The sequence below is a fragment of the Diadema antillarum genome, unplaced genomic scaffold, assembly GCF_040938485.1.
Source record: "Diadema antillarum isolate AM-2024a unplaced genomic scaffold, OU_Dant_1.0 scf00000127, whole genome shotgun sequence".
Taxonomy (NCBI): Eukaryota; Metazoa; Echinodermata; class Echinoidea; order Diadematoida; family Diadematidae; genus Diadema; species Diadema antillarum.
In genome coordinates this window covers 192,608-210,564 of record NW_027271016.1, presented here as the reverse complement: position 1 = coordinate 210,564, position 17,957 = coordinate 192,608, and the positions used below count along the sequence as shown (strand labels likewise).

Below are 17,957 nucleotides of genomic sequence, written 5' to 3'. Positions count from 1 at the left end.
TAGTATTCGGTGTATGTAGCTCTCCCAAGGTCCTCTCGACCGAGTCACATTCAGTCATCAATTCGAACAGAAAGGGACTATTGGCAAAACCAAACATTGCCCGAAGCCTGTTTTCAATACTTCAACTTAATTGGTAAGTCTTCAAATTGAACAAATTTTTGGATTTTAAGTTGATATTTACCCGCAATACTAAATCTGTCATGATCCTGAATGCTACAATGCGAAGCCCCATTACGCTATGCGTATGGGGCTGCTGGTCGCAGTTAATTGCATGATTACTAAGACATGAGAGCACTTTGGGGCGAGTAAGTCTCACAGTGTTAGTTATATGAAAGGTACTTTAACCTGAAACACAAATTAAGACAAGGAAATTCAGGGAAACTTTTGAGGTACCAAAACTTTATATTATCTTTAATTGATGAAATGACAATTTTACTTTCTTGTTTTTGATCCTTATTTTATGTTTTTCTGCTTATTTCTAACCAGCTGTTCGTGGCCATTTAACAATCAAGAACCTGTGGGTCAAATTGACCACTTCCTTTCCATGGAGTTAAGTTTAGAAGAGGCTCTGAAAATGGAATGTTGGAACAGGGGTGGACATAATGCTTGTTGATACTCAGGTGCGGCATTCTTTATTTCTCTTAGAGAAAGTGCATGGGTGGTTTGGGAAAAGTTTGAAATGATTCTCTTCTGATACCAAATGAAAGTTTTGGGGTAAATCAAGCGGTGGAAAGTTGTGCAAACTTGCGAGTGACATCTGCTTGCTGCTAAACACAACCGGTGACAGTGGTCTACAATGTGCCATTCTGCTGTAGTACTTGAACTGTCCACTATATCTCAGGAACTAACACTTCACTTCATAGTAGAACTATGATGTTCAATACCACACTGACAGTTTTCACTCCTCATTAAAGCTGTCAGGGTTGATAACAGGTAAGCCATACTCATGTGAGTGATCTGTTCGTAATATGGCAGATGACACAGCTGTGCTCCTCTCGGGTGAGATAAAAAAAAGTTTCACTTCCAATAGGAGGGAATCAAAAGTTTGGTGCCGACGGAATAAAATTGTCTCTCAGGAAGGTCCAGCCCTCCACGATGGTATTGCTCTACAAAAAGCAAGAGAATAAGAGAGAGACAAAGAGACAACATGAAAATCCATTTCATCCCATTTCATACAATTATGACAATACACAGCGCTGCCAAGTCTCCCTGATGCTGCAGGAGTCTCCCTGAAAATGTCAAAATTTGTTCATGTCTAAATAAGAGAATATTAGAAAAATTCCTGATTTGGGAATTATTTTCATCCATTGAAATGCATGTAACACACACATGTCTACCTGATTGCTGCGTGGAATCTCCCTGATTTGGATGTGGGAATGTTGGCAGACCTGTATAGATAGTCTGCAGGGGCGGATCCAGGAATTCTGCAAAGAGGGGGCCCGTTTACAAAATTAAAGGGGGGACGCACGCACCCCTCCCCCCATTTTTTTCTTTTTATTTCTTTTGTTTCAACAAAAAATAAAGGGGGGAAGGGCGTGCGCCAGTTGCAGTCCTCCCTGGATCCGTCACTGGTCTGCACACTCTACTTTTATAATAGCTCTATAATATCTTATGCAAAGCTGAAACTAATGACATGTCTGCATTTTTTGTACAACACAACCATTGTATTTTTTCTTCAAAATTTTGGGAGACATGATGTGAACTGCAGGTTAAAAAAAAAATCCCCCATAATGCCTCACAGAGATAGAACTTTCTTACCCAATCATGTGACACAAAATATAAAAAGGAGAATAAAGCTTAACCCTAACCAGGTCGGGCTTTTTTGGCTTTTGACTTTTGTGCAGCTGGCTGGGGGGGGGGGGGGGGGGGGGGGGGGGGGGATGATTTTTCGGCCTAACCATTACTCTGCTTTGTTCACCCTTTTGCATGCATGCTGCCGGAGTGCTTTCTTTGCAATCTGACATGGATGTCTGGAAACTACTGGGTCGTTGTCAATGAATGGAGATTACCTACCTCGTAATCCACATAATCCCAACTGTGTCACCCTGGTCTGCCTATTGAACTGAGGCACATTGCTACACCTGAATGGACTTGCTAATTTTATACAACTAGATCAAGTCTGGATGGATTACTGAACGCTGATGAAAAAGCTTGACAAGTTTTAGCTAAGTGCCAGAGCACATACATTGTAATTGGTGGAAGAGAGTAAAAAACATTCCTGATCAAAATTTGGTCAATTCAGTTTATCATCGATCCTACAGTCCCATGCATCCATATCTGTGTCAATAAACCGTAAGCCAGCAGTGTTTGTGGAACTTGCATTTCTTTTCGTGTGTATTCCATGCACATCAATCGAGCAGAAAAATGAAGTGTTCATGGCATTAACTGGCAAAACACATTTGATGCATACTTGTGAAGAAATGACCACACCCACCTGTGGGGTATATGAAGCACAGGCCCGTTGGAGCCGCTGGATGTATCTTTCTTTCTCTCCTTCCATCCGGCCGTCAGCTGGTAGAGCCTAGTCGGATCCCTCTTTGCCTGAACCTCCACCTGAATTTGTGAATGAATGTCACAAAGTTTATTCGCATAATTCTTACATATTGGGCATCATAACAATGCTTATCCTTTCCTGAACGTTTTTTTTTCTCTTTTTTTCCTGATAAAATTTTCCATGCAATGTACAGAATTAAACAACTTATCTAGACCATACTTGCCAGAAAGCATCACTGCTTCTGAAATAATGCATATGAAATGTGGTTCTTACTTACTACCATGTATCTGCAACTGTGTTACATTTGTATAATTCTTATTGAAGACTTTATCACCATTAGAAGCACAATATTATTGATTTTAATACTGAAAAGGTTGCATCACAAACACACAAGACAAGGCCGGCAGTTTGTGATCACGCTAGCTGCATGATAATGAGCGATGCATTTGTAATCGTTTCTGTACTCAATCAATCACCAAGTTTTTAACAGACAAATTTGCCTGCCCTTGGGAGGCAGTGCAAGAAAACAAAAACAAAAAAAATGTCATAAGTATGGAGTGTCATCCTGCTGAGTATTAAGGTGAAGAAGGTGAAGACAAGAATCCAATCAATGCTGTTAGAGCTACTGCGGTCATGTGTTCCTTGGAAACAACAAAATTTGGTGATAAGTTGGTCATGCACACTCGGTACTGTAAAACGCAATATATTCGCGGCATGTAAATTTTGCGAATTGGAGCCGACAGCCTTTCTCGCAGCAAGAAATTTTCGCGAATTGCCATCAGCATCCAATGCATATTGTGTAGAAAAGTACTCCCTTGCGCATTCTGATTGCGCGAATGTTGGCGCTCGCGAAATTTCGCAAAATCAAAATGCACGGGAACATTCCTCGTTTTACAGTAACCATGGCAACTGAACTGACCTGTCCCTTCAGTCTCTCCAGCCTCTGCTTCTTCCGTCGCTCTTCTTCCACCCTGGCCTTCTCCTTGGCTAGTCTCCCTTCCAGCTGTTTCTTGTCCCGCTCCAGGAAGCGCACTCTCTCCTGGGCCGCTGCCCGCCTCTTCTCCTCCGCCTCTGCCTCCCTGCGGGTCTCCTCCTCTAACTGCCTCAAGAGCTCCGCCTCCTTCCGCTCCTGGATGTGAATCTGGACCAGAGCCTTGGTCTCCATCTGAAAATAACAACAAAAAATTTGCACAAAGAACAAATAGACAAGCAAATAAAGGTTATTTTACACAAATAATGCACAATACACAGGGTGTTGTTAATAGAATCATCCATCTGATAGCCATTTTGGAACAGTGGCAAACGTATGAGGCAAAGCCAAGTGTGTTGCAAAGTGGTCAAAAGTTAATATTCTACTGGCAGACCAAGTAATGTGCATTATTTGTTTTATAAAACAGTGTGATAACATAATTTCTGTGGCAACTACTTTTGCGAGATCATCATACCAGTATCCACTCTAAGCTAACTGAACCACACAGACAAACAATTCAATGCGTTTGTAATACACATGCAGCTGAGCATTGAGAGGTTGCTAGTACGAGTCATATACTAATGTCTGGTGGAAGGTAAATTTGTTCCCTTGGGCAAAATAAAAGACTGATTACAAGATGGCTCTCAGCCAATCATTTGATTAGGATCCATATCACCATGTCATAAATTACATTACGAAGACTTGTTTTCCTAAAGAACCAATTTCTGTTTCAATGAACCTGGCTCCTCACAAATGAGGAGCCAGGTACCTCAAGACATGTAGACTGAAGATGGTGGAGACGGCAATCGAGAAGCCAGGGATAACAAGATATTCACACTTTTAACTTCACCTCAAGACGATGAAGAGTGTGGTACAAAAGTAAGTTATTGTTTCCCACCATGAGGGAGTGTCCATAAAAAAGTAGCTCAGTGAGAAATGAGCCAGCTGATACCTTTTTCTGTCTCTCAAGTTCTTGCTTCTTGGCTTTTTTGTACTCCTCCTCCATTCTCCTCTCGTCTTCAGCTGCTCGTTCTAATTCCTTTTGCACCTGTCAAAACAAAAATATTTAAAAGACAACTTAAATGTATCCTTCATCTTTATCCAGTTGTTACTGGAGGTAATAACTGGCCAGAAAAAACAAACAAACAAACAAACAAACAAAAGCAATTGATTGAGAGCAATAATTTATTGCGTGGATTGTAAGTATGTTACACACAAGTGTAGAAATATGCAATTTACAAGTGCATGTAATCTTCTTACATTACTATATGCACGCTATCACTGATAAAGCACATCAAGGATTGAGCTGGAGATTGTTCTGTCTTCTTGGATTTGAGGGATATTGTACAGACAACCAACAAAGGTGATCTTGTAAACTCTCTTTAAACCAAAAACAGAGAACCAAGGTGCCTTAGTAACACAACCTCACCAGGGGATCTTTACATTCTACAAGCAATCAGTTGCTGTTCTTCATATCCGCACCATCATTATCATTACAATCTTTCACACAGGGGTACAGTTTGCTGGTGAGCATGTCAGGTAAGTAGTAGTTAAGACCTGAATTAGTTCAAAGAAACTGGATCTGTATACTGAAACTCTAGATGAACAGCTATATGTTGTAAATATACCAATGTGTTCTCTACAACAGCGGCAATTTACACTATAAGATAAAATAGTCATATCCTTTCAAAGATAACAGAAAGCAGGGGTGGATCCAGGAATTATGTAAAGGGGGGCGTGACTAATATTTCTGATGCCACTTCCGGGTTTCACTTCAGTTTTTTTCTTTTCATTTCTTTTGTTTTTAACAAAAAATAAAAGGGGGGGGGGGCCTGCACCGGTTGCGCCCCCTCTGGATCCGCCACTGGGAAGATAGAGTGAGCAAGAAGTCATATGTACATTATTTGAACATCATACATCCAGCAGTTACTGTCATGACTGCATATAAAGTCTATGGTAGGTGATAATACCTTCCAGGCGTTCAGCTTTGAGAATCTCTCATGTTTCTCTTCCTCGAGCTTCTTCTTTGCCTTGTCCGAGGCTTTCTGCTTGGCCACATCCGCATCGTCTTCCTCTCCCACGTGGGACATTAGTTCATCCCTCTGAGCCTTTATTCAAAACAAAACAAAAACAACAACAATAACAACGGTACAGCAACGAGATTTACAAGTGAAAGAGGGTTCACATTATTGGTAATGGGGCAGGGGAAAGGAGGTGGAGACTCGAGTTTTGAGTTTTCAACTTACCCATTAAAAGTAAAATATTGTTTCGTAAGCGAAAGGGAGGAGGGCAACACTCTGCAAGGTTATCTTTTCACTTTTTCATGAGGATTAGGTCAGAATTCATTATGCCAAAAGAATTACACACTACAAATTGTATAACAATACTTCTTCTAGTTTAAAAACATAAGACAAGTCCTCATTGCCAATATCTATGCTGGTAGCATCTAGTGTACTTATAGTTGGCTGCAAAGCTAAGGTTACTCTCTTCAAATCACAGCACTGCACAAGATTGAACCCTCACCCCCCACCCCCTCCCCCTCTCCATCAAAACGAAAAAGAATATTGGCATTCACATGACAAAACTTCAAGGTAGAGTTTTCATGTGAGACAGCAAATAATATATAAGGCATACCACACACATGGAACTGAGTACATCTATTGCAACTGATTGACAAATTGCCCTACATCGACGTAAATAGGCACTGAATTGATCAGTGTTTTAGTAGTAGCCATGATAAAAAATCATGGGCGTACATACTCGAGCAGGATTTGAACCTACGACCTCCTGATCACCGGACAGGCGTCATCTCCACTAGACCACCGAGCTTTCGCCCGAAAGCTAGAGTAAGTTCTAATCCTTATAGCATGCAGCGGGTACTGCTTTGTTATTCAAATTCATGATTTTCTTCCGTCGAGATGTTTTCATTGCAACTGATTGACAAATACTAAAACACTGATCAATTCAGTGCTTATTTACGTCGATGTAGGGCAATTTGTCAATCAGTTGCAATGAAAACATCTCGACGGAAGAAAATTATGAATTTGAATAACAAAGCAGTACCCGCTGCATGCTATAAGGATTAGAACCAACACTAGCTTTCGGGCGAAAGCTCGGTGGTCTAGTGGAGATGACGCCTGTCCGGTGATCAGGAGGTCGTAGGTTCAAATCCTGCTCGAGTATGTACGCCCATGATTTTTTTATCATGGCTACTACTAAAACACTGATCAATTCAGTGCCTATTTACGTCGATGTAGGGCAATTTGTCAATCAGTTGCAATGAAAACATCTTGACGGAAGAAAATCATGAATTTGAATGAGTACATCTAATTCTAATACAGTACTCTCCGCGTAATCGGGTATCGCTTAAACGGGTACTCCGTTTAATTGGGTAGAAATGTCAAAGTCAAATCCAATGCACATTGAAATTACCTGATAATCGGGTTGCCTCTCCGCATAAATGGGTAAATAATTTTCTTCTAATCCACTTTCTATCCACATTTTATCACAGATATAACACTTTAAGAAATCATGAATGTCAAATTTTCCACGTTAGAGAGGAGTGTATAGTCGAACCACAAAGTTTTATGAAGACATATTTGTCCATAACAAGAGTGTAAATTATTGCTCCTGACTGGGCAAGTGTAAGGTATGTATAATGTGCCTTGCAAGCACGCATGTCAAGCATACAGTGTAGGTGTTTGGTGCAGTGTACAATGCATGTATACATACACATTGTGTGTGTCAAATGTGAATGAGATGTGTTCTTCTGTTAATCGGGTACTCCGCTTAATCGGGTAAGAAACGCTTTGCCTGAGCCTACCCGATTATGCGGAGAGTACTGTACCATCTTTTTCAGGGTATACTGGTTGCTATACATGCAGCAACGACACCAGACTTTATTCAGCCTTGGTCAGGTCTACAAAACTATTCACTGTGCATTAACACCTGATAATCCCTCTTTCACTAGAACTGAAAGACCAGCATGTTCAGGTGTGTAATTACAGTACATGGGGCTATTGAGCAATCTGCTTTGTGTTTTGTGTTCACTGCACTTGTATGGCATTCATGCTCCACAGTGGCATTTAGCAAGTAATGATTACATCAACAGTGAACAGTCCAATACCCTCTTCTTTGTTTTTTCCCCCTAAGAAACAAACATTAATATTTCTAGGCAAATACTCAGCGAGCAACATAGAAAAGTAATGCATGATGAGAAGGCTTACATTTACCATCCTGTGGCAGCCATTTTAACCTCTGCCTATCAAACAATAGTACTGAAGCATGCTTTAAAAACACGTATGGTATCCTGAATGGGAAAAAGACAAACGTGAATATACTTCAGTTCATATATTGGGATACGATAAATACAAACCATGCTACCTTAAATTTCAGATAGTCATATATTTCATTTCTGAAGCATATTTTCTTCTTTTCTAACAAAAAAAGGCATAACAAACATGAAAAAAAAAAAACCATCAAAATACATCAGTTGGCAACTCTGCCAATAAACTCTCTCTACCTCTTTTACAAGTCGCCACTTCTGAATAGCTTCCTTCTTGCGTTGAAGCAGCATGGAGTATTCTTGGTACCAGCTCTCGTGGGCGGTAACATCTGTGATGTTGCGGCCTGGCATCGACACTGCAGCCTCGTCCATAAATGCTCTCCGCCCCTGTTTATGATAAACAACGCTGAAACTTCTGCATATGTGACCTCAAAATGATGTCATCATGTCCCCTTCAGGTACTCTTCGATCAAAACTGACTGAGCTTTGTTGAAAAAATGGCATAAGGGAAACGTAGAGTCACTCATGTAAACAGAAAAAAGAAATGACATAAACTGCATATCGGTATGTCAGATATGAAAATAATACCAGGTAGCAAAGTTGCTGTATCCTCCAAGCATTATAATAGAATAATCTTTCTCAAAAATCATTTACTATCACTACTCCTATAAACATAATGAAGTCTACACCCTACCTTCCATTTTCTTTTTACCATTTAGGAAAGGAGTAAAGAGAAGTCAATGTATACTGTAAAACATTCACATGCATTTTAATTTAATTTTAATCAGTTGACTTACTTTATACTTGTTTCGTATCCTCATGAACGTCCCATGGTCATACTCATCCCAGCCTCCACGGTGACCCCCAGTCTGTTGAAGGAATCTCTGTGCCGGGACAATAAAGAAAATAGGAAATAGATGAAAGGGATGAAGGGGCTGATAGAAAGCATGTAATACCATGCAGGGCTAGTTGCTGGATCATCTGCTATGCATTGAAACCAGAGTGTTTGGAGTGTGTATCCTTTGTGAAATAGTTGGGAACAGATGATTTGGATAGCTGATGATAACAATAATAACAGGGTCTTATTTATCCCAGGTAGCCTATTCAGTGTTGCCACTGCTCTACCAGAGGGCCTTGCCATTACTATTATCCTAGCGTTGCCAGGTACCCATTAATACGCCTGGGTCGAGAGGGACATGGTGGGTAAAAACATTTTGTCCAAGGACATAAGCACTGGGCGGGAATCGAACTCGGGTCCTCCGATTGGGAGTCGGGAGTTTAATCCACTGTGCCATAGCGCCCCTACACGCATGATGATATTATGATCCAAAATGCAAAAGATTTGCCTGCATTGCAATTTGCAATATGATGGTATGCATCTTGTGGCATGATCACTTTCTTGATATTCTCATTTTCAAAATGACGCACAATTACCTTCACACCAAAACAAAGGATTGGGTTGCTGATACAAGCCTGTAAGGTGAACATGAATTTCAGCTGTTGAGCAGTGTGTTTTTATTTATTATCACATTTTTTTTAAACCCGTTGAGGATGGGCTGATTTTGCTACAGCATGCATTTTCCATAGACACCTGTCCAAGTATACTCGGGACTTGTCTTCAATGGGTTAAAAACTGATTTAGGTCATTTATAGTTTTGGAGCTTAGATTTTGCCTATTATCTTATCAGAAGTACACAAGATGCTTGGCATAAGTATTCATCTAAAACAAGAATAGGTTTGATTCTTTCAAAGTAAAAAAAAAAAAATGATAACCAAATATGAAAAGATATGACGATAAATAGAAGGAAGAAGAAGAAGAAACCAAAGAAGAAACAAATGAAGAAGATGAAGATGGTGAAGAAGAAAATACATTTTCATACATTGATGAAAGCATCAGACATTTCTCAAATTACAATAACGATGATTATTCCTCAAATAATCACAGGGCAGTAATAAGCACATGAAATCTGCTTGTATGCACCTCTGTATCAATGCTACTCCAAAGAAGATAATTGGTGTAAACTTGGCAAAAAATATAGGGGAAAAATATCACTCATTCACTATTTCACAAATTTCGCACACTTTCCATCCATCACATCTCCGCTTACAGACACTCACACTCTAGCTCAAAGCATTACACGAATACAGGTAAACAGTTGCAATTTACCTCAAATGCAGCCACCTCTGGAGGCATGGATGACAGAGCACTGCGGGCTGAGGAGACTGGCTGAGGCTTGGCAGCAGGCCTGGTCTGGGGGATGGTGATGGGTGGAGCCTGGGCCCAGGATTCAAATCTCTTCTCAACAGCCAAGATCTCCTGCCACAACATCTTTTCCTCCCTCATCAACTCTTCATAGCTGCAAAATAAAGAAAGTGAACTTAGAGACATAGGCAAAGCGACGACTAACAAGGTAATACAATGTTGGAACATAACAGGGCCCTGTTTTACAAAGCTGTTTGTAAAGTTATGCAGAACTTAATGAACGACTGGAATATGAAGTGCCAATATGTGTGCCCATTTTTTTTTCTTACGTTTTAACGAAGTACAACTATATGTCAATATTTCATCTAAATTGGGGCAAAAATATACTTTCAACTACAAATGTGTGTGAAAATGTGAGAGTAATCATTATCATTTGCAAATTTCAAACTCTAGTTATTGAAATTGACAATGATTAGGAAACCCACTTGATTTGCCATTATGAAGTCGTTTATAAAGTCGTGCGTAACTTTACGAACAGCTTTATGAAACAGGGCCCAGGTGACATTACTAAAACTTTCAATTCCACTCACAGACAATTCATTTTATGATGTAACAGCACAAACAATATTGAGTAACATTATCAAACATATCAGCAAATACAGAATGCATCTTGCTTCTTCAGGACTGGTAATTTTGTCTGATAAATCGTTGAGCATTTCTCTGACCAGCAAACACAAGATGATCGCTTATGTGTACATGGTGAAACATTTCATACAAGTGTAGTTGCTTGAATACCAAAACACATCTGAAATATATACCAGTAATGAGTTCAGATTTGAAAGGCATTTCCATTTTACGCACCATTTTAAACCAGCCATATTTAGTAATGTTCACTTATGAATACAAGTACTTATGTATCCTTCTTTGCATTCATTCGTGTCCTACATGACATTCTCCTTACAATATCAATTTTGTCAAGTCGGGCTATATTATTTCATTTAGACATGGATACATTAAGACTTGTTCCATAAGAACAGTCTATAGTATATATATGCTTTTTATCACATAAATATCCGTCATCTTTTATGATTCCTAAAAGTAAACTGTACTTCCTCATTTGAAAATAGATACAGAAATCCATACTTGTTGCAAAATCCATATCATTGATTCCATCTCATTTTTGCCACACAAACACAAATATGCATGTTTGCATGTTATAGAGGGAACATCATGATGTGATGTACCTTACATCACAAAACCCACAAAACATTGCATGGGATTATTTCTCTGTAAACTGCAGTTTGTTATTCTTGTTGCTGGTTTGATATGCATATCAAACTCATATGCATATGCATATGCATATGCTGGTTTGATATCATCTACATGCATAATCCTTCCTTGATACCTAAATGTGTCATTTCATAGCATACAATTAAGTCAAAATAATGTTTCCACATATTTTGTGGATTCTTTTTTTCTTTATGAATAGAATGAAAAAAAAAATCAGCTTAGCATTATTTTCCTCCATTTTCTTGGAATGAGGAATATTTGGCAACTTGTTGGTTTTACAATGAAAGATCACATGTATGTGTGTGACTGATCAATACAAAGTGACTTACATTTTCCTCTGTTGATCCTTGAATGCATTGACCACAGACTCAATGTCTTCCATTGTTTCCTTTAGCTTTTCTACAACTGGAGTGCGTGAGAGATAGAGAGAGTACAAAAGAGTCTGTATCACCACATAGCGCCGCTGACACCAGAGGCTTAATAATTGCAGCATGGGCTATTGTGCATGCCATCATTCACACTATCACACAGCTATACAGAGCTTTCAAAGAAAAGTGAGATTTTTAATTAGACGGAACAATGTGTTGAATTATCATGCACAAGGCCCTTAACAGCCTTTCAGATCACACTTTTTTTCCTTTTATGTAAAGGGAGTCATTCCCTTCACGCTACCACAAAAAAAAAAAAAAAAAAAAACATGTCCAGCAAATGCTCTGGACACAACAAGTCTGTGAATTTAGAATGCATTATTCAAGGAACACAGAGATTTGAACCCTCCCCTGGCCTTGCTAGTGACATCACTGAGAGGATTATGAGGGCACTTCCGCAGAATGTATACAGCAGGAGCAAGGCTTTTCCATTATTGTATTGATCAAATGGATCTAGGGGTGGGGGGAGGGTGGGTGAGTTTCTCCCACCTGTGTACATACCAGGATTTTAAAAATACTCCAAGAATTCCACTATTCAAGGTTACATCAAGCAATTTAGGGATTAGGAATGAATGAAACATACATAATGGAGTACATTCCATGTGAATATCTGGAAAGAGCACTATTCCATGAAGATGAAATGTGTCCAGTAAGACGCAAATTACTTTATCCTGATACAAAACTTGACGTCAGAGTTTAAGATTACTCTCTGAAAAGAAAACAGAATGAGAATTCCACATGATAGTGATGATGGCAAATGGACGTTACAGAAACCTCAATTTTCCTCAAAATTTTGATACTGATGTGTTCTTTTAGTTTTTCTGCATAAACTGAATTCACATGTTAACTCGTACATGTTTGGGATGATTCCCCTTTAAGAAAAGGTGACTCTCAGAAAATAAACAATGCAGAAGTTATCTTTTGTGGTCATTTTCAACATTTCAAATAAAAAACTCGAGATCAAAATAGAACTAAACACACACACACACACACACACACGTAATATACTGACATGAAATAGCAGGGCATTGCAGTCAGCTGACTAAAGCTCATGCAAAGTAGGTAAGTGTCATCAAATGTAATCATATATATCAACATTCAGTATTGTAACCCTCGTGTTAAGTAATGCCATTTGAGATCTCACAGTACAGCTTCATGTTGCTGTCTTGTATAGTTATCCTAGGCATAATATAAATTCTACAATGGGTACTGTACATTGTACTTTGCATTTAACACACAAATTACAATACAGATTGCTGTGGACATTTTCATGTGAGTTATTTTTCACACTTGGCTAGGGAAGAGGAATTCCGCGTGTTTTTAATACGCAGAATAAGACCATTAACTACTGGAACATATGGCATGCAAAAATGCTCGCATGCTTTTATTTTCACGCTAGCTTCTGGTTGCGCGATATGTGCTAAGATTTCCACACCGCGAAAATTTCCACTTTTACAGTAATTGTAATGCAGAGATAGAAAAATGTGATTCATAGAATGTGTGCAAGCCATTAATGTAAAGTTTGCATTCAGAATCACATAATTCATAAAATCACTAAAAATATCAATTATGTCAAGAGACAAAGAAAGCACTTTGATAAAAAGATTTGAGTCATGAAAGCACAGATCTATGTATTGATCATTCACAGCACTAGAAAGAGGATGTGGAAGGAGAAAAATGAATCATAAAAATCCTTGTTTTGAAAACTCACACTCTGGAGTTGGCTGCACATTCTGCAGTTGATGCTGGAATTTATCCACACTGTTCCTCATTTTGGACAATTGTCCCGACAGCTTGGTCTCTGCAGTCACATGAAAATAAGATTCATAACATGTTTACTCTTGGAGGTGATGCTCTGAGGTTCATTACATGTAAGTCCTGAAGATTATTATTGCAGAAATTATCATCTTCATATCGTTAAATTTCACTATCACTGCATACATATCATATAGTACTGAAGAAAGATTAGATGGAACACATTGAATTCAATAAATATGCACAAAATTGGGACAAAAATTACAAAAATTTGCCTATTTATAGTAGAAACAGGAAATGTAATCGTTTACATTGTGTCGCTAAAAGAGTCAGATATGAATTTAACAATTAGGATGCTTTTGAAAATTTGCAATGTATGCAAACAAATTTTCCATATGAACCCCTGTGAACATTTATGACATGAAGTCAAAAGGTAAGATTAAAATCAAGACCATTTCTGATGTCTACTGTGATGAGTAAACACCAATTTTACTTGAACACAGAACTGATCTGATGGGTAGCACAATTGTTCTTGCCTGCTGTAACACACCTACAGTACAAAGTGTGTATCTGGCAGTAAACAGACTACACAACAGCCATATACAGAAATACAATATTAAGATTGTAGCCAGCTTACACCAGGAGCACCTCACATAACAGTTCATCTTAGCCTGATATGAAAGCACCTGGAATCTAGTCTACAACTACAAAGTAGCTAAATTAAGGGTTAAAGGTCACTCTCATGATGCCATATATTAAGCAAGACCTGCTTGCATACTGCTTTACAATACATTATTCAGATGGCAGCCAGCGGACAGTAGCAGCAGCACACACTGCATTTCATGTTGGACAGGCATGCATGAAACTGGTACCTAAATTTATGTCTCCTAACACAAAATTGCTCAGATAAGGGTTAAAGGTCATTGTCATGACAACGCATGTGATGCCAAACTTGCTTTTATACTCACTCTCAGCTTTCCTGTCATTGACAGTCTTTGACTCCTGCTCTTCCAGCTCGTGGTACTCCTGTCTGAATTCGCTCCGCTTGCTGTAGATGTGAGTGCTCTTTTCTCTTTCAAGCGCAACAACTCTGAAAACGGATTGAACACTCCATTTGTTGTGGAATTACATCTTACATGTTGAGTAGAGTAGTCATCAATATCATCATCAATGAAATGTTTCCTGATATATGGTACACTGGGGATCACTGCAGAAGCAACCTGCATAATCGTTGTCTTTGATATGAAATAGGAAATACTGATTGGCTGTTGTTATTAGTGTTACTTTCAGATTTCAATTGACTGGTGTCGGACAAAGTGTGATCATATATAAAGGCTCTAATTTCTTAGTGTACATGTACATGGAAGGTACTAAAGGGGTGTCAACAGTGTGTTTATTTCTTTCTTTCTTTTTAACACTTGAGATTATGCATTACTTTCTGACTGGAAGTCTTCACAGTGAAAATAATATGCTAGTTTCTTAAGTACACTTGTTATCAGCAACAAATCAGTAGAACTGGAACAAAGAGATCTTGTTAGAAATTCTGGCCAGAAACTTTTCTTTCAAAATACTGTTATACCATAAACATACTTTTTCTCAAGCTGATCAATTTCCCTGAGCAGCTCTATCTTCTTGACTTGATCTGGGTTGCTCTTCTGAGCCCACTGTCCCTTGTTTCCATTTCTTGCAGATGTTTTCACATCACTGCGCTTTCCTTTCTGCAAAATAAGAAACAAGGACCATTTCTCAAAAGCAAGGTAATGGAAATGAGATGCATGACCATAATCAATTAAACATGAAACAATAGAAAGAACAAAATGCTTGTACTGAACATCTTTCCAAACAATAAATGTAAGAAATATGGCAGTGTTTTTCTCACTTGAGATACAATCTAATTTTAGAAGAAGTCTTCAATCGAAGTGTTGCCCAGCCTGCAGTCAAAAAGATGCAACTTCCTGCGTTGGTTTTTCACTGCAATAGCTCCACCATTGCAATGACTGGCACAGTGAAACTCTACATCGCACCTTATCAGTGCTTTGTTTCATTTACAGTCACCCTTGCTTACAACAACTACTCAAAAAAAAAAAAAAAAAGAAACATGCAATGTAGTCATTATAGACAGGTGGTTGTTATACAGTAATACACATGTATGTTCAAATTGTGGTAACCTATTGTGATACACATTTTAAACATTCAATGTAGTGTGCCTTTTGTACATGATAGTACATGTACAGTGTACAATGATACCAGCAAATTTCAATGCAACTGTCGCCTCGAGTGCCTGTATATAGAGTCACTTGTGCTAGCTCCAAACTAAACCACTAACTACTAATTACACTACTACAAACTAACTACAGTTTACCAGCTTTTTACCAGCAAAATTAGCATAGTTATTAGAATGTATAAGTCATTATGTGCATGATTTGCGAACTCAAATACCATGAATACGTATGAACACTAGTTACTATATCTAGCACTACATGGGGTTGACAGGGGACACCCCCGAACCCTTCAAAATGCCTCATGCGCACGATACTACCAAATTGACGCTGTACAATTGGCTGCACAGCTAAACTGTAAAATCAATTTACATTATCCAGCCCTTTTTATTTCATAACAGAAACTGTCAGACTGTGACTGTGCCATTTTTACTAGTAAATTAAACTGTGGGGAAATTACAGAATACCGGTTTTGTGTCTTATGAATTAGCATATATTTATGCGTATAAGAGCTGGGTGACGTTGCGGCCGAAGCTCTATGTCCAACATTGCATTGATAGGATCTTTAATAACCGTACTAAACTGAGCTGAGAGTGACGTGAGAGTACATTATTTGAGTGGTAATTAAGAAACGTATTCTAATGACATTAGATTTAGAAGAGCTCTTGGTCTTGGTTATTTCTAACCCCGCTGGGGCGCTCCATAACTCATTTATAGTGTATTAAACACAGTTATAATTATAGCTGCCCACACCAGGGGACCGTTTCATGAAACTTTTTGTCAGTGATTTACCCTGACAACTGTTAAAAGCTACTGAAATCCTTGCGTCTGATTGGCTGATAGCAAATTTGTCGGTGAAAACCTCCGACGAACTCGTTGATGAAACGCCCCCCAGTAGAGAGCCTTTGGGGGCCACATGATGTCGCGCAGCAAGAGTGCCTGGTCAAAAAGGCTACACTGCCAAGTGCTACCGACTAGCGCAAGCGCAGAGGTTTCAAATCCGTCTTTAAGAGCAGTTGTCGTTCTCACAAATCTCTCCTTACGGATGTCATTTTAAGTCATCGATTTGAACAGAAATGGACAGTATTAGTGGACTATTCCGTTCCTGTATCCTGTTGTCAGTAATTGGACTTCATCGGTAAGTATATTTATTCAAATTGACAGTTTTTAGTATTTAAGGTGAAATTTAGCTGCGATACTAAGCCTTCCCAGATCCAAAATCCTAAAGCGCGCAGCCCAAACGCTTCGCGTTTGTGCTGTCCCAGTTATCATTAATATCATGGTTCTTTCTAGAATATTCTAGATTACTGTACGAGCTGAAATTTTCGTGGTGGTTTCATTTTCGCGAATTTTGCGAATCGCCTTTGAACCGCGAAAATAACAACGCGCGAATAACTAAGTTCAGTTAGACCCTCGCAACCGCGAAATTAACAACACGTGAAAAATGTCCTCCAAGTAGCAATTCTCGAAAATATCTGTACGCGAAAATTTCAGCTCGTACAGTAGGCCATTAATCCATGCTAACGTTAGAGCTAACATAGGCATGCAGCACACAACAGGATCAGGAACAATAATCAGATAACAGTTAGGCCTATAATGTCAATGATTAGATTGTCTAACACTAACACTACTAACACTAAAATAGGTCTAGTAACAGTTATCTTAATTTGTTAGAATGTAACAAGTTAATGTTTAGTTAGATATCTTGAGTCTAGATCTAGACTAGTAAATGAACAATTCGCTGAAAGGGCTGATCATATACTATTAAAGTCCTGACGGACTCTTGCATCTAGAACCTATTTCAACTACCTATCTAGAAATTTGGTTATCTAGAAACTTGGTTATAGCTGCTGTTGTCACTGTTTTAGTGTTAGTGTTGACAATCAATCACGCGCGATCACGCCAGTACCTTACACCTACTAATGTAGTACTAACGCAATTTTGAACACATCGGACTACTAAACAAACTGGCCGGTGTACTCGATACTCGCAATTCAATTCAGGCTTCACGATATGACATCAACAGGTGAGATTTGGGAATTCCAGTAGATAACATAATTTTTCCCTTGAACATCAAAACCTACTGACAATTTTTGGAATAAAATATATTGTTTACACTGTCGAATTACTTGATATTTTTTTCTTACCGAAGCAGTCGCCATCTTCTTTCCGTGCCAAGGTATTCTCATAAAGATTTGAGAAGAATTTAGATGTTAAAATTTATTGTGTACAATAATGCAGTTGTAGACTTAAATAAAATACAATTATTATTTTATTTATATTTTAATAATTTTGACGATTTCAAAACTATAT

General features: G+C 38.6%; 1 protein-coding gene across 1 annotated transcript; it reads right to left on the bottom strand.

Annotated features, from left to right (window-relative positions):
* Positions 1 to 992: 992 nt before the first annotated feature.
* Positions 993 to 17,806, bottom strand: LOC139720355 (coiled-coil domain-containing protein 112-like). Its single transcript, XM_071631723.1, has 13 exons — positions 17,792 to 17,806; positions 15,016 to 15,143; positions 14,394 to 14,515; positions 13,382 to 13,471; positions 11,572 to 11,647; positions 9,917 to 10,106; positions 8,547 to 8,633; positions 7,987 to 8,136; positions 5,435 to 5,572; positions 4,417 to 4,512; positions 3,414 to 3,659; positions 2,435 to 2,553; positions 993 to 1,106 (listed from the first exon to the last, which is right to left on the bottom strand). The coding sequence occupies exons 1-13, from the start codon at positions 17,804 to 17,806 to the stop codon at positions 1,073 to 1,075; spliced, it is 1,491 nt and encodes a 496-aa protein (XP_071487824.1). The 3' UTR covers positions 993 to 1,072.
* Positions 17,807 to 17,957: the final 151 nt, after the last annotated feature.